The following is a 17996-nucleotide window of genomic DNA, read 5'->3' as shown; positions in this document are numbered from 1 at the left end:
ACTGATTTTTTACAGAGAGGAATAGAGAGGGATAGGGAGTTAGAAACATCGATGAGAGAGAATCATCAATCACCTGCCTCTTGCACACCCCCTACTGGGGATGTGCCTGCAACCAAGGTACATGCCTTTGACCGGAATTGAACCTGGGACCTTTCAGTCCCCAGGCCAACACTCTATCCTCTGAGCCAAACTGGTTTCGGCTATACCACAGGTTTTTAATCCACTCATCTGCTGATGAGCACTTAGGCTGTTTCCAAATCTCAGCTATGGTGAATTGTGCTGCTATGAAAATAGGGGTGAATATATCCTTTCTGATTGGTGTTTCTAGTTTCTAGGGATATATTCATAGAAGTGGGATCACTGAGTCAAATGAGAGTTCCATTTTTAATTTTTTGAGGAAACTCCATACTGTTCTCCAAGTGGCTGCACAAGTCTGCATTCCCACCAGCAGTGCACGAAGATCCCTTTTTCTCCACCTCTTCACCAGCACTTGTCATTTGTTGATGATAGCCATTCTGACAGGTGTGAGATGGTACCGCATTGTCATTTTATTTGAATCTCTCAGATGATTAGAGATTCTGAGCATGTTTTCATGTGTCACTTGGCCTTCATTATGTCTTCTTTCAAAAAGTATCTAGTTAGATTTGTTGCCCATTTTTTTTAAAGGCTTCTCTGTTTCTCTTTGTTTTTTAAAATTAATTTCTTTATTGATTAAGGTATCACATATTTGTCCTCAATCCCCCATTCCAATGTCCCCCACCCCGATTCATGCCCCCACCCCACTATTGTCCTTGACCACTAGTTAGGCTCATATGTGTTCACATAAGTCCTTTGGTTGATCTCTCCCTTTAATCCCCACCCTCCCTTTGAGGTCCAGTCTGATAAGTCAGACCGTTGCCCATTTTTTGGTTGGATTGTTTATCTTCCTTTTGTTAAGTTGTATGAGTTACTTATAAATGTTGGAGATTCAACCCTTATTGGCAAATATGTTCTCCATGCAGTGGGCTTTCCTGTTGTTTTGTTGATGGTTTCTTTTGCTGTACAAAAGCTTTTTATTTTTATGTAGTCCCATTTGTTTATTTTCTCTTCAGTTTCCATTGCCCTAGAAGTGGTATCAGTGAAGAAATTGCTTCGGCATATGTCTGAAATTTTGCTGCCTGTGGATTCCTCTAATATTTTTATGGTTTCCCATCTTATAATTAATTCTTTATCCATTTTGAGTTTATTTTTGTGTATGGTGCAAGTTGGTGGTTTACTTTTTTTTTTGCATGTATTTGTCCAATTTTCCCAACACCATTTATTGAAGGGACTGTCTTGACTCCACTGTATGTTCTTGCCTCCTTTGTCAAATATTAATTGAGCATAGTGTTTTGGGTCAATTTCTAGGTTCTCTATAGGTTTTTTTGTTTTTTTAAAGCAAGGTATGACTTTTTAAAAATCTTTCAAAATGACTCAGCTTCTCCAGAGAACCTCTTGCAAGGTATGAGCTGAGTTGAAGTCCCACACATTTCCTGAGGCTGATCTGCAAACAAAGGAGCCAGAGGTAAAGCTGCCACAGCCAAACTGGCTGGCCTCTCCTCAGTCATTGTCTGATAACCCTCTCAGCATATTTCCTCCTGGTGTTTCTGTTTTTGTCTCTCTTGTTTTTCGTAATTATAAAATGAGGCAATTTTCATCTTATTTATTTATTTTTAATATATTTTTATTGATTTTAGACAGAGGAGAAGGGAGAGAAAAAGAGAGAGAAGCATTGATGTGAGAGAAACATCAATCAGCTGCCTCCTGCACACCCCTGTTGGGGATTGAACCCACAACCTGGTCATATGCCCTGACAAGGAGTCAAACTGATGGCCGTCATTGCAGCACAAAGCTCAACCAACCAAGCCACACCAGCCATGGCATGGAACCAATTTTTTTAAAGCTTTCGCCATTTTGACTAATTAGCTAAGTATATTTACACAATGCCAAACATTATGCTTTGCAACCTAGGACTTGTTTCACTTATTTCTTCCAAAAATAGCCTGAATGGGCAACATACTTAGAACATTCTCAACCAACAGGTAGCAAAAGTTATCAACCATCGCCTTGAGAGTGCCTACTAGTATTATCTCTGAACTGTTTCACATTCTGATACTTTGGTTTTTCATCAGACCCAGGTTCTTTATAAGGTAAAGCAGACCCTGGCATTGATGGCCCATCTGGTTCATATTTTCTTGTTCTTCCATTGGCCATTAGTTCTCATACAAATTCAAAAGCAATTCATGGGACTTGGTTGGCTTCTGTTTACAGGGTGGCTTCCAGGACCAGGTTCTTTGAAACAGCATCTCGGAAAACAGGAAGGTAAGAAACAGGTGACTGAAGAAAAACAAAATAACTTTTTAATGATTGTATCATAAGTATCTCTTTGCTCTTTATGTTCTCTTTTTCTGTTTCTCTTTATTTTTGTCTCTGTCTCTCTATTTGTCCCTTTCTTTCCCACAACTCTGTCTCCATCTGTCACCCTGTATTTTAATCTTTTTCCCCTCTAACTTTTGTCATTCTATTTATCTCTCATGTACTGTTTCTTTCCTTTTTTTAAATTTTATTTTCATTGTTTAAAGTATCACAAATATTACTACATATATCTCCATTTTCCCCCCACTGACCTTCTCCCAGCATCCCCTAACCCGTGGGACATGCCCTCATCCCAACTTCCCCCACCCCAGTATCTTCTGTCCATTAGTTGTGCTTATATGCATGCATACAAGTCCTTTGGTTGATCTCTTTCCACACCTTCCCAACACTCCCTAGGCTCCCCGCTGTAATTTGAGCCTGTTCGATGCTTCACTGCCTCTGTATCTATATTTTCATTCATCAAGTTATAATGTTCTTTATTATTCATAAATGAGTGAGGTCATGTGGTATTTTTCTTTCATTGCCTGGCTTATTTCACTTAGCATAATGCTCTCCAGTTCCATCCATGCTGCTGCAAATGGTAAGAATTCCTTCTTTTTTATAGCAATGTAGTATCCCATTCTGTAGATGTACCTTAGTTTTCTAATCCATTCATCTGCTGATAAGCATTTAGAATGTTTCCAAATCTTAGCTATGGTAAATTTTGCTGATATAAACATAGAGGTGAATATATCTTTTCTGATTGGTGTTTCTAGTTCCTTGGGATATATTAGAGGTGTGATGACTGGAGCAAATGGGAGTTCCATTTTTGAGGAAACTCCATACTGTTCTCCACAATGGCTTCACCAGTCTGCATTCCCACAAGCAGTGCACAAAGGTCCCTTTTTCTCAGTATCCTTGCCAGCACTTGCCATTTGTTGATTTGTTGATGATTGCCATTCTGACAGGTGTGAGATGGTACTGCATTGTTGTTTTGATTTGCATCTCTCAGATGATTAGAGACTTTGAGCATGTTTTTATATGTCTCTTGGCCTTCCTTCTGTCTTCTTTCAAAAAGTATCTATTTAGGTCTGTTGCCTATTTTTTTTTATTGGATTGTTTATCTTCCTTTTGTTAAATTGTATGAGTTCCTGTAAATGTTGGAGATTAAACCCTTACAGTGATAACATTGGCAAATATGTTCTCCCATGCAGTGGGCTTTCTTGTTGTTTTGTTGATGGTTTCTTTTGCTGTAAAAAAGCTTTTTATTTTGATGGAGTCCCATTTGTTTATTTTCTCTTTAGTTTCCATTGCCCTAGAAATGGTATCATTGAAGAAATTGCTTTGGCATATGTCTGAGACATTGCTGCCTGTGGATTCCTCTATTATTTTTATGTTTTCCTGTCTTATGTATAAATCCTTTATCCATTTTAAGTTTATTTTTGTACATGGTGCAAGTTGATGGTCTAGTTTCATTTTTTTGCATGTATCTGTCCAATTTTCCCAACACCATTTATTGAAGGGACTGTCTTGACTCCATTGTATGTTCATGTATCCTTTGTCAAATACTAATTGAGCAGAGTGGTTTGGGTCAATTTCTGTGTTCTCTATTCTATTCTATTGTTCTATATGTCTGCTCTTGTGCAAGTACCAGGATGTTTTGAGAATAGTGGCTTTGTAATACAGCTTGAAATCTGGTATTAAGATCCCACCTACTTTGTTCTTCTTTCTCAGGATTGCTGCTGCTATTCAGGATCTTATTTTTATTCCAGATGAATTTTTGGAGAGTTCTTTCTAGGTCTGTGAAATATGCTATTGGTATTTTAATGGGGAGTGCATTGAATCTATAGATTGCTTTGGGTAGTATGGACATTTTAATGATGTTGACTCTACTAATCTATGAACATGGTATGTTGTTCCATTTGTTTATGTCTTCCTCTATCTCTTTTTTCAGTATACTGTAGTTTTCCATCTATAGGTCTTTTACCTCCTTAGTTAAATTTATTCCTAGATAACTTAGTTCTTTTGGTGCAATGGTAAATGGTATTGCTTTCTTAGTCAATCGTTCTGTAAGTTCACTATTGGTGTATATAAATGCCATTGATTTCTTGGCATTAATTTTGAATCATGTTTCATTGCCTAATTCATTTATTAAGTGTAATAATTTTTTGACGGAGTCTTTAGGGCTTTTTATGTACAATATCATGTCATCTGTAAATAAGGAGAGCTTTACTTCTTCTTTTCCAATTTGGATGCCTTTTATTTCTTCTTCTTGTGTAATCACAATAGCTAATACTTCCAGTACTATGTCAAACAGGAAAGGAGAGAGTTTTATTATGTTGAGATATGATCCTGTCTTGTTCCTGTTCTTAGGGGAAATAGTTTTAGTTTTTGCCCATTGAGTATGAAGTTGGCTGTGGGTTTGTTATATTTATCTTTTATTATGTTGAGGTATGATCCTTCTATTCCCACCTTGCTGAGGGTTTTTTCAAGAACGGGTGTTGGATTTTGTAAAATGCTTTTTCTGCATCAATTGATATGACTATGTGATTTTTATTTCTCTATTTATGTGATATATCACATTTATTGATTTGCGAATATTATACCATCCTTGAATATTGAGAATAAATCCTACTTGGTCATGGTGTATGATCTTTCTGATGTGCTGCTGGATCTGATTTGCTAGAATTTTGTTGAGGATTTTGACAACTATGTTCATGAGGGATATTAGCCTGTACTTCTCTTTCATTGTGTTGTCTTTATTTAGTTTTGGTATTAGGGTGATGCTGGCTTCATGGAAGGAGCTTGGAATGTTCTTTCCTCTTGAAAATTTTTTTTAATAGTCTGAGGAGGATAAATTTTAGTTCTTTCTTGAATATTTGATAAAACTCCCCTGTGAAGCAGTCTGGTCCCAGGCTTTTGTTTGTTGGAAGCTTTTTGATGACTGCTTCAATTTGTTCCATGGTTATCAGCCTATTGATATTTTTAGATTCTTCCTGGATGATTTTTGGAAGTTTGTATTTTTCTAGGAATATGTGATTTCCTCCATGTTGTTTAGTTTGTTGGAATAGAGTTGTTCATAGCATTTTTTTAAATAATCCTTTGTATTTCTGTGGGGTCTGCTGTTATTTCTCCTCTTTTATTTCTGATTTGTTTTATTTGGGTCCTCTCTCTGTGCTTCTTGGTGAACCTGGCTAGAGGTTCATCAGTCTTGTTTATTCTTTCAAAGAACCAGCTCTTGGTTTTGTTAATCTTTTATGTTGTTTATTTTGGTCTGTATGTTGTTTTTCTCTGCTCTGATCTTTATTATTTTTTTCCTTCTGCTTATACTGGGAATTTCTTGTTGCTCTCTTTCTAACTCTTTGAGTTGTAGGATTAGGTAATTTATTACCATTGTTTCTTGTTTTTGCAATAGGCTTGTAGAGCTATGAACTTCCCTCTCAAGACTGCTTTCTCTGTGTTCCATAGATTTTAAATTGCTGTGTTTTCATTGTCATTTGTTGTCATGATGTTTTGTTTCTTCTTTGATATCTGTGGTAACCCAGTCATTGTTTAATAGCATGTTATTTAACCTTCAGGTGTTTGATTTTCTTGGATTTCTTTTATTATAGTTAATTTCTAGTTTTATGCCACTGTGATCTGAGAAGATGCTTGATATAAACTCTGTCTTCTTGAATTTAAAGAAACTTTGCCTATGACCCAATATATGGTCTATCTTTGAAAATGACCCAGGCACACTTGAGAAGAATGTATATTCTGTGACTTTGGAGTGAAGTGTTGAGAAATTGTCAGTTAATTCCATCTGATCTAATGAGTCATTTATGATTGATGTTTCTTTGCTGATCTTTTGTTTAGAGGATTTGTCCAATGGTGATAGTTGGGTATTAAAGTCCCCTACTATGATTGTATTGCTGTCAATCTCTTCCTTGATATCCTCCAGAAGTTTTTTTTTTTTTTTTTTTTTTTTTTTAATGTGTTTTGGTGCTCCAGTGTTGGGTGCATTTAATTTTACCAGGGTTATTTCTTCTTGTTGGATTGCTCCATTTAGTATTATGAAATGGCCTTTTTATTTATCTTTTGTTATGTCCTTCACTTTGAGATTTAATTTGTCAGATATAAGTATTGCAACCCCAGCTTTTTTGTTTTTTTCATTTCCATTCACCTGAAAAACCTTTTTCCATCCCTTCACCATCAGTCTGTGTGCGTCTTTTTTCCTGAGATGGGTTTCCTGTAGACAGCAGGTATATGGAGCATATTTTAGTATCCCTCAGTTACCGTATGTCTTTTTATTAATCCATTTACATTTAAAGTTATTATTGATAGGTACATGTTTGTCACCATTAATAATATTTGCCCCTATGTTCCTTCTTCTCTTCCTACTTCTTCTTTTTACAGCAGACCCTTTAACATTTCTTGTATTGCTGGTTTGCTGGTAATAAACTCCTTTAGTCCTTTTTTTGACTTTGAAAATCCTGATTTCACCCTCAATTTTGATTGATAGCCTTGCTGGTTACAGTATTCTTGGATTCAGACCCTTCCTTTGCATGACTTTGTATATTTCTTTTCATTCCCTTCTGGCCTGATGCGTTTCTGTTGATAAATCAGTTGCTAGTTTAATAGGGTAACTTCCTGTCTCTCTCTAGCCACTTTTAATATTCTTACTTTGTCGTTGGTGTTTGCCAACTTAATTATAATGTTCCTTGGTGTCAATATTTTGGGGTTCATTTTGTTTAGGATTCTGTGAGCTTCTTGGATTTGTGTGAGTTTTTTCTTCTCTATATCAGGGAAGTTTTCTGTCATTATTTCTTCAAACAGGTTTTCTATTCCTTACTCAGTTTCATCTTCTTCTGGCATCCCTATTATGTGGCTGTTGTTTCATTTGGTGTTGTCCCAAAGTTTTATTAGACTTCTCCCATTTTTTGTTTATGTTTTGCTTTGTTTTCTGGATGCTGCATTCCTTGGGTATCTTTTTCCTACCTTGTCTTCTAGCTCACTGATGCAGTCCTCTGCTTCTTCTATTCTACTGTTAATGCTTTCTATTGAGTTCTTCACAGCAGTGATGTCATCTTTCATTTTTTCTTTGTTCTTCGTTTCCTCTTTTAAAAAAAAAAATATATATTTTATTGATTTTTCACAGAGAGGAAGGGAGAGAGATAGAGAGCTAGAAACGTCGATGAGAGAAAAACATTGACCAGCTGCCTCTTGCACACCCCCTACTGGGGATGTGCCCGCAACCAATGTACATGCCCCTGACCGGAATCGAACCTGGGACCTCCCAGTCCGCAGACCGATGCTCTGCCACTAAGCCAAACCGGTTTTGGCCTTCATTTCCTCTTAGTTTTACACATATTGTGTAATTTGTCTTCCATTCTTTTCAGCCACCTTATGACCATTTTTCTGAATTCTTTCTCTGACAGGTTGCTTTCCTCCATTGCTTTTACTCCCTTTTCTTGTGTTGCCTGTTTTTCTTTCATATTCTGGCTGTTTCTGTGTTTTCCCATGATCTCTCTTCTCTGGGTGTCTGTTTATATAGTTCTCTCTCTCCAAAAGTAACTTTCAAAAGTGAAGGTGAAATAATGACTTTCTCAGACAAATGAAAATTGAGGAAATTTGTTGCCCATAAACTTGTCCCACTAGTAGTGATGCCTCATAAGGGAAGGAGCATTGCTTCTTTTGGTCATTGCTTTATTCCCCAGCACATCTTCTCTTAAGGTATAAATTCTTTTATATCCCCATCAGTTTCTATTTCATTAGCTTCCTCTTCAGTTTGGCCAATAACAAGGCTCATGATTTCCTGCTCAGTTCAGCTCAGGCACCTTGATAGGTGGGCATGGGCATGTGCTGAGGAATAAATGTAGTATGTTGCTTTCAGTATCTCTGTCATTCTCAGTCTTTATCAGTCTCTCTTTGTGTTTTTCTACTTTTATCTGTTTTTGTCTTTGTCCCTCTGTTTTCCTGTCTCTCTTTCCTCATGTCTTTCTTTCTTTATCTGTCTCTGTACATTGTCTCTTTGCCTTCCTGACTGCCTTTCCATCCCTTACTCTTTCTGCCTCTCTCTCTCTCTCTCTCTCTCTCTCTCTCTCTCTCTCTCTCTCTCACACACACACACACACACACACACACACAAAATATGCACATGCCAAGCAGTATTATAAAAACTTTGCACTCAATGTAGGTTTTATTTTTTGTTAGTTTACTTATTTATGCCTATTATATTCTTAAGGGGGAGCAGGAAAATATATATAGAGTGCAACACTCTAACATAAACAGCCTTAGAAAAGCATAGCCCTAATTTCAAAGCTAAACATTCTACTTAGGTTATTGTTCTTATACTAGCTGCACATATGAATCACCTTGAAAATTTTCAAGGAAAAAACAAAGAATCCTGCCTTCTATCCTAGACACACTAAAACAAAATCTCTAAGATAGGGCCTGAGAATCTTTTTGTTTTATTTCATATATCTCTCTCTCTCTCTCTCTCTCTCTCTCTCTCTCTCTCTCTCTCTCTCTCTCTCCCTCTCTCTCTTCCCCTCCCTCATTCCCTGCCTCCCTCCTTTCCTCCTTCCCTCCATCCCTCATTCCTTTCCTTTCTTCCTTCTTCTTAAGTACTAATACAGACTGTCCAAGACCTGACATTTGGGATCATTTTTACTAGAACACCTGGACAAATGATTGCATAGCCTCAGAGACTCTTATGAATTTGTTTCATGTTGCTTATAAGAATGTTCGAATTATGTTTATGGATGGATGACAGAAGTATAACTCTTGTAGGTGGTTAAAAACAGAAAAATGTGCCTTTATCAGTAGTGAACCGAGGTAGGTTTGACATCATCTAGTCAAACGTATCCTCACCAGGACATGATTCTCCACAGCAGGTCACTCTAGTTCTGCTTTGCAGTAATCATAGGAAACCCTAGGCCAGGCCAAATACTCCCTAGAGAATAATTTACCATTTATTCCATTATAACAAATAAAAGTAAGGTCAAAATCTCAGATTTCTTTTGCTGATAGATTGAAAATAAATTTTTTACCTAGGACATTTTTTAAGCAGGCCTAATCAAATGTCTATTTTGAGGGGGAAAAAAAGAAAAACAGATAAAGAGAAAAGTAGGAGAGATAAAGAAAAAAGGAGGGAGGAAGGGAAAAGGAGGGAAGAGGAGAGAGAAGAGTGGGGATTAATACTGTCAATAAAGTACCCACATATGAACAGGGCTACTTTCTACTTTCTGGTGGTTATTTCTCACTTCCTAAAATAAACCATATGAGAAAAAATACCAAAGAAATAGAATGAAATAGGCTAAAAATTAGCATAATAAACTGAACATCTGAAGGAAAGCTTTTTATAAGAGGTGATATCTGATCTGGGGCTTAAAAGATAAATAGAAATACACCAAAAAATGTGAGAGATTGACCTATAGCCTTGGACAGAGAACCAAAACATTGATAAATAATATATAAGATGAATGAACAAAGTCCAATAGAATCTTTAAGGCAGACTGACTTCCCATATGGAAACTATAGCCAAACAAGTGTTGACACCATGGAAAGATTGGTTACTATTTCCATGGCTTTGTCAACTAGTGTTCAGGGAAGTCTTGAACCAACTATAATATAAGGTGGTAATTTAAGCTGGAGCACCATTCTGCTTATCTTATGTCTAGGCCTCTGCAACTTAGATTTAATCTTTTCCCCCAGATTCCATATTGGTGAGAGTATGGATAAGACCAAAGTAGATACACCTATTCTTCAGTATGTCATCAACCACCATCCTAAGTACCCACAGGTTTCTCTCACCCAACATTTACTTAGGGAAGCCATCCCTTCTGTATTGTCCCTCACATTTTTTAAAATGTATCTTTACTGGTTAATCACTTTCCTAACCCCCCACCCCTGCCTTCCCTCTGCGATTCATCAGTCTCTTCTATGCTTCTGTGTCTATGGATGGTCCCCTATGCTTTAACCACCACTTTTATCAATAAGACTATATGCTGGCTACTGGTCAAGATCCTCAGGCTAGCCATAGTCAATCCCATCTGTGGATATTGTTGCCAGGCTCTTCTCCTATCTCTAATGTAAATTATGATCTGTTTAATTTTTGCCCTGTCCCCTTTTGCTTCTTATTTGCATACCTGACATATGAATTCCCTCACTCCCTCATTCATTTCCCTTCCACAACAATTAAAAAAACAACAACAAGGAAAAATGAGAAATGGTTCATTGTGAAGGGGGTTGAGGGAAAACATTTCAGTAAGGCAGAATGTTTTTATACTGTATTCCATTGGGAGTTATGAAAGATTTTTAAGCATGACAGTGCATATCCAGAGCTGACTGAGTTATAAAAATAATCATTCTGTTGATAATGGGGAAGATAGATGGGGAAGTAAAGACTGGAGGCAGGGAGACCAGTAAAGACTGGATGATAATCATCCTGGCAAGATTTTACAAGTACCTGACTTCTGGCATTGCCAGTAGGAATAAAATGGAAGGAGAGATTTTAGATTGATCCAATAAAACCTTGTTGACTTTTCAAATATGGAACATTGTAGAAGGATTAAGAGAGGAAAATATAATTTGGGTAATTAAATAGACAGTAATAATAATTAACCATGTAAGAGCAGGTTTTATGGAAAAGCTGCTCTACTCAATTTTGGACACTGTTTTTGAAGGCCCTATGGAACGTCCAGATACAGATTTTCACTAGGTAACTGCAACTTAGACTAGTATTTAAGGCTGGATCTACAGATAGTTAGGGTAGAACTTTTTAGTATAGCTATTACACTTCATGGGGTATTCAAATTTACAAAAATGTGAATAGTAGCTCTTTTGGGAGTGGGGATCCTCAGTATATGGTGGTGATCGAAAGCATGGTTGGGCATATGATCACTCAGGGAATAAATACTAGGTGTACCGGTTAATAATGGCGGATTTTGTAATAAAAAAAACACATGATAATTTCAAGAGAAACATCAAAAGTGCTTTATTCAAAGTAATGTCCTATGCTATCTACACATTTCCCCCATCTTTCAGGCAATTTGTGGATACCAACCCAATAGAACTTATCTTGTTTTGAGGCAAACCATTCAGAGACCCAGTTTTCCACTTCTTGGTATATTTTGAAGTGCTGCTCAGAAAGTGTGTGTGCCATCATTCAGAACAAGTGGTAATCTGAATGAGCAAGGTCTGGTGAATATGGCAGGTGGGTTAATACTTCCCAGGCAAGATCTTTTAATGTGCCATTAACTGGTTTTGAAGTGTGCGATGGTGTGTAATCATGAAGCAAAATTACTTTGGCACATTCTGGTTGTTTCACAATCAAAGCATGGTTCAAATTGATTATTTGTTGTCAGTAGTGATCAGTGTTAATGGTTTCACCTGGTTTTAGAAGCTCATAATACAACACACCTTCCTGATCCCACCAAACACATTGTCTTCTTTCCAAAGCAATTTGGCCTTGCAGTTGATGTTGATGGTTGACCTGGATCAACCCATGATTTTGTGCATTTGGGATTCTCAAGATAAATCCACTTTTCACAATTCGATGCAAAAAAAAACTTTCTTTCATGCCATTGAAGCAACATTTTACTGATGACTTTTCGGTTTTCCGTTTGTTTTTCCTTCAGTTGATGTGGCACCCATTTTCCTTCCTTTAAAAATCTTTCCCATTGCTTGTAAAATATTTTTTACTGAGCAACGTTTAAATCTTTCTGCAAGTTGTTTTTGAGTTTGACACACATCTTCATCCAATAATGCTTGTAATTGTTGGTCTTCAAACTTTTCGGTTGAACTGGACCTTCTTTGTCTTTCACATTGAAATCATCACTTTTAAAGCATTTAAACCAGCGTTCACAAGGATCTTGAAATGGAGCATGTTCGCCATAAGCTTTCCGAAGTATACGATAACTTTTTCTTCAAAATAAAGTAATGAATTAAAACTTCTCAAAAATGCTCTTTTTTTGGGCATGAAATTCGACATTTTTAAGTGTAAAAATATCTATGATGTTAACACCTTCAGCAAGTTTGACATAAAATTTTGAAGTTTGCTCTCAATATAACAAAATAGCGTACATATCAAAATTGCATATATATCAACATATGTGTAACTCCATCTATTGAAAAAAATCTGCATTATTAATCGGTACACCTAGTAGATGTAAACAGACTTAAGAGAGAAGGAAAAAAATAAAGCTGAGGATAGAGCCCTGGGACCAGCTGTTGTCTGGGATATTCTGTCCACACTATATGGGGGTTTGACTCTTCAGGATTGTCTTTTCCCTCCAGCTTTCTTTAGATAAGTCTAATTTAGGATTGATCTAAGTATATCAAGAGGCCAGGAAAGGATAGTTTGGTCTTCATGTTAAAAAAGGATTCATGTTTCACATGGCATTTGGCCTCCATCCTTACCCTTCTCTCTATTAGAGATCATAACAAATGTAGTATTTGGTCTTGGACCAATTTCTCTGGGCTCTCCTAGCCTTCCACAGTCTGGCACTCAAGGTCTGGCACCTGAAAGATGTTTTTGTGTCTGGACTGGGCTCTCTAAATCTGCCAGAGAGGTAGTTCAATCTACAAGCATGGAGCTAAATGCTTTGAAAAATCTAGATGGAATCACTTCCTCATTTTTTAAAATGACCACATTGACACTGGTATGTAAGGACCCTTACCCTTGCTTTGCCTTTCCAGTTCTGATTTCTAGAGTCTTAGTGAAATGTTTTTCCTTCTTTACTCACAGTTCTCAAGGCAGACTTCCTGGAGATGAGAGTTGAAGACTCAGGTATGTAGTCTCCCACCCCTGATTATAGAACCTTGCTAAACATACAAACACACACACACACACACACACACACACACACACACACACATACATACACTAGAGGCCCAGTGAATGAAATTCGTGCACTCAGGGGCTCCCTCAGCCTGGCCTGTTCCCTTTCACAGCCTGGAAGCCCTCGGGGGATGTCCAACTGCTGCTGAGGTGGGAGTGGCTCCTCCCACCACTACTGCCTCACTAAAGGTGAGCCCCGCTTCTGGCTGAGAGGTGCTCACCCTGTGGGAGCGCACTAACTACCAGAAGGCAGCTCCTGCATTGAGCGTCTGCCCCTGGTGGTCAGTGCGCATCATAGAGACAGATCATTCTACCATTTGATTGTATATTAGCCTTTTATTATTTAGGATGTTTTTATTGATTTCAGAAAGAGGAAGGGAGAGAGAAAAACCTTAATGAGAATCACCAATTAGCTGCCTCCTGCACACCCCCACTGGGGATTGAGCCGGCAACCCTGGCCTGTGCCCTGACTGGGAATTAAACTGTGACTTCCTGTTCATGGGTCAGTGCTCAACCACTGAGCAACACTGGCCGGGTGCACATAAGACTTCTTTATGGGATCTAAGTTTCTGATAATTGCAATACTGTGTTGGTTCAAAGACTGGAAACTTTGTCTCAGTTCATTACCCTATAATTACTTACTGCCTTCTAATTCTAAGATTCTCTTGTGTTTTTAAGTTTCTTTCTTCTTTCCTTTTTCTCCCCCCGCAAAACTACAGTGTAGTTTTACAAATTGCTTTTGAAACAAGTTTACTAGGAATCCTAGACTATGATATTTGGGGCAAGTATACTTCATTCTCTGAGCCTCAATTTCTCAATCTGTAAAATGAAAAGATTGTAACTTTCTTACTCTGGCATTCTTTGGGTCTATAAGAAGATCAGTAACTTCTCTTTTGGCATTATAGCAGGAACCAAGAGTGTAGCTTAGTATTTGTAGTAGGACTTTATTTTTTCAGACCCAATCACTATTTCAGTGTTACCCCCCTAAACTTCTTTCTTAGTTCTTTATATTTGTCTGATGTAAAGCACAGGTAAAAGCCAAACATTCATTAGCTCATTTGATGCATATCAAATTGCTAGATATAGGGAGGTTAATGTGTATTTTAACTCAACAAATAAGGAACTGAGGTTCGGAGGGGATAAGTTACTTGCTAAAGTCAACAGGAGCCATGGAGCTCATGGAATTTTTTTTTTAATCTAGGAGTTGTGATTGGCTATCAGATTGCTGGCATAACATGAACCAATATACACATAAATAAGATCCAGGTGTCTATCCCAGGCTACCTTTTCTTTCTTATCACTGGCAGTACTCAGAGATGCACAGGTAGATAAGCTTTTTTCTTATTAGTCCTAATGGATGTGAAGTCCCAGTAAAAGGAAGTGTGGAATTATTGTAATGTTATAAATGCTATAAAGACAGTGGCCTTGTTCTGAGGGTGGGGAATAATCTCAGAGGTATCAGGCTTCTGCATCCCCTATAGACCTTTGGGGGGTTAGAATTGAGGCCAAAGGCACACAGTTTCTATTCTTGCGTATAGGGACCATCTTAGGCCCTGTTTCATGGGATCAGAGTTATAAGGGCCTTTTCCTAGCCAGTCCCTATTATTCAGATTAGCTACCAATTGCATGCTTAGCTACCTACCATGAGAGCCCCCACTACTCAGTGGCTGTTAAGTGCTTCACCAGTCCTAGCTAATTCCCTATTCTCCTCTTTCCCTTTCAGGTTTAAAAAGCCTTGACCTCTGAAGACCCTTTCCATGTTTTGGAAGTATCTTCTTCAAACCCTGTGTGCTGAGTCATTTTGTGCTGAAGAGCAGCTCCTTCCTGGCCCTGAACCTTTAGGCTCTCGGATGCTATAAATAGGGGGCACATGTCCTAGAACTAGTTTATTTCTCCTTTTTATTCTGTCTTTATCCCATCAGAAGTTCTATTTTGAGCTCCTGTAAGACTGTGAATGGATAAACTCCCTCAAGCCAGACTCTGCAGAAACCAAGCTATCCACTGACCTGAGTTGAAGGGGGAAGCTCAGTTTTCAACTCTTCCTGAACTTCCTGTCTCCTCAAAAGGACATCGAACTCTGAATGATTTGGGACTAACCACTGATCTCAAAGTCTTTCCCTGAACTGAAAGCTGCCTGGGTTGGGGCCTTACCTAGGAAGCAGGGAAGTAGGAATGTTTGCTAAACATCAGAGAATCATAACATGTCTCTTACTGATTATATGGATCCTGGTGACTGGTTGGAGCTCTGATGCTGCAATATATTACCAAGAACCTGTCTGCTCCTGAGGGGCCAGACAGCTTGGGCGATGCCCCCCACAAACTGTCCATGTGAACTCAGGAAGGTAGCCTTCCTGCTCTTGCATACAGCCACCTAAGATAAATCTGCAAAGCACATTTTGCATGTCAGAGCCTCGGTCTATTTGAATTATTCTTCTGCCTGTTTTGCCCTGCCAGCTTCTTTTTCAAGTAAGCAGGAAAGAAATAAAGAAGAGCTGAAAACAGTTCTTTAAAGAAGAGAGCTGGTGTTTGTCCTGCAGGAGTTTAATTTTTAGGTCAAATGCTGGGGGGAAAGGTTAAGATGGATTGAGGCCAGGCAGCTGTCACTTTGCATCATATTTGTCTTCTGCAGTTAATCGCTTTTATCTTCTGAAAGAAGCAGTTTTTAACACAATGCTCATGGATTCAGGAACTTCATGAAGCTTCTGAAATGGTGTTCAGAATTCCTCAATAATTGCCTTTTCTGGAGAGATGTTAATAACATTCTACTGAATTTCAAATGGGCCTATGACCCAATAAAGGTTAAGAACCACAGCCTTGAGGTAGACTCTTTTTACAACTCATATAGTATTTGATTGGTAGTGTCTTGCAAAATCATTTAGTCTAATTGCCCAGTTTACCATTGGGGAAGCTGAGGCAGAACACATGAGGAGCCATGCCTAAAGAAGATCCCAAGTCCTTGGGATTCTATTCAAGGTTCTTTCCATTATACCACAGTTACCTAGCAAAGGGTATTATGATGGGTGGATTTAGTGGTCATTATTTAGGGGTTTGGCTTTTACCTTCTTTATTAATTCCCCACATATTTGTCACCAAATAAAAAATTCCCAAACAAAAGCTCTTAGTCTTCCTCATTTGCCATCTAGATCATTGGAAAGTAATTAAAACATAATTGGTCTAGTTATTGAAAAATCTGAGTAGACATTTCTGATTCCTTTTTTGTTAAAGGGAAGCTGCTAGAGCAATGTCATTGCTTGTGTTACTATGTAGATGCCAATGGCACAAAACATGCTCAGAGTATCAACTCAAGGGTCTTTCAACTTTGCTTTCTTTAGGTGAGTAGTTTACCAGAATAAAGATATCTTCTTCCAGTAACAGAGAACACACTGTGGAGGACGAATAGGCCTTTCAAATGGGTACTACTTTATTTTTATCATATGTGTACACTCATTGCTTCAGATGAGTCTCACACAGTCATATCATCTAGGCAGAGCTCTAGTGTGTGGCCTTAGATAAATCCCTTCTGAATCTGTTTCTCCATGTTTTAAAATTTATTTATTGATTAAGATATTACATATGTGTCCTTGTCCTCCATTACCCCCAACCCTCCCACTCATTCCCTCACCGCCCCCTCCCCCTGTTGTCTGTATCCATTGGTTAGGCTTATATGCATGCATACTATTTGCTTTATAGCCAGTTATCTGTAGCTAATGGACATGAGAATCACTTAGAAAGATAAGTGGCAGATGGGGGGTAAGCAGGTGTTTTCTCTCATATTATTGAAACTTAGAGAGGTGACATAACTTGCTCTAAGAAGTAGATTGAGACATAGGTTTTCTGGTTCCTCTATGCTGCACTGCTTCTGTAGGCGAGGAGAAGCATTCCTCCAAAACCTCGGCACTTCTGGGAAATTTCAAGAGCATTAAACTCCTAATTACTTCAACCCAATTGCTTCAAAACAGATTTATTTTTCCCCTCTGTTATAGTATAACCTAATATTTTTATGACTTGAGACTGCAGAACACTCTTTTGTTCATCATTTTGTCCTAACAGTCCCATAAAGTAGGTAAGACCACATATTTTGCCCCCCTTTGACAGATGTACAAATTAAGGCACAGGACCATTGTTTTAGTTTTCCATTGCTGCTGTAACAAATAACTACAAATTTAGCAGCTTGAAAAAATCCACTTATTTTCTTGTGGTCTTTATAGGTCAGAAATTCTGCATAGTATGGCTTGATTATCTTCTTAGGGTCTCATTGAATTAAAATCAAGATATCAGCTAGGATGTGGTTGTCATCTGGGGATCAGAATCCTCTTCTAAGTTCTCTGATTGTTGGCAGAATTCAATTCCTTGTTGTAGTAGGAGAGGTCTCCATTTTTGACATGTGGCCCCTTCATATTCAAGATTACAATGAGTGACATCAAATAATTTTGCTTCCCCTTCTTCTGACTTCCTCTTCTGCCTCTGTTGTTAAGTTGCTTACTTTTCATTGGGGTGATTTTATTGGGCTCATACAGATAACCCAGGACAATTTCCCTATTTATAATAATAAAATATAATATGCTAATTAGACCAGATATCCTTCTGGACGACATTCCAGACAAAGCCAGGGTTGCAAGGGAAGCCCGAGTCCCGGGTGCCAGAGGAAAGCCGGTGCCAACAGCCAGGGAAAGGAAGGCCTACTCTTGCATGAATTTCATGCATTAAGCCTCTAGTTTACAAATAAATAATAACCTAAATCACATCTTCAACCTCCCATCTATCATGTAATCATGATACTGGAGTTTAGGGTATGGGATCT

General features: G+C 38.1%; 1 protein-coding gene across 2 annotated transcripts in view; it reads left to right on the top strand.

Annotated features, from left to right (window-relative positions):
* The window catches only part of OPHN1 (oligophrenin 1), a 307777-nt gene extending 291460 nt beyond the window's left edge, over positions 1 to 16317 (top strand). For both annotated transcript variants that reach the window (XM_084869543.1, XM_084869542.1), the window contains 3 exons: positions 2290 to 2340; positions 13103 to 13144; positions 14919 to 16317. In XM_084869543.1, coding sequence (XP_084725669.1) covers positions 2290 to 2340; positions 13103 to 13136 — 85 coding nt within the window. In that variant the 3' untranslated portion in view covers positions 13137 to 13144; positions 14919 to 16317. The remainder of the gene's footprint in view (positions 1 to 2289; positions 2341 to 13102; positions 13145 to 14918) is intronic.
* Positions 16318 to 17996: the final 1679 nt, after the last annotated feature.

This window comes from Pipistrellus hanaki (assembly GCF_964339955.1).
Source record: "Pipistrellus hanaki genome assembly, chromosome: X".
Taxonomy (NCBI): Eukaryota; Metazoa; Chordata; class Mammalia; order Chiroptera; family Vespertilionidae; genus Pipistrellus; species Pipistrellus hanaki.
Note: the sequence above shows the minus strand (reverse complement) of the source record. Positions and strands in the feature narration are given on the sequence as shown.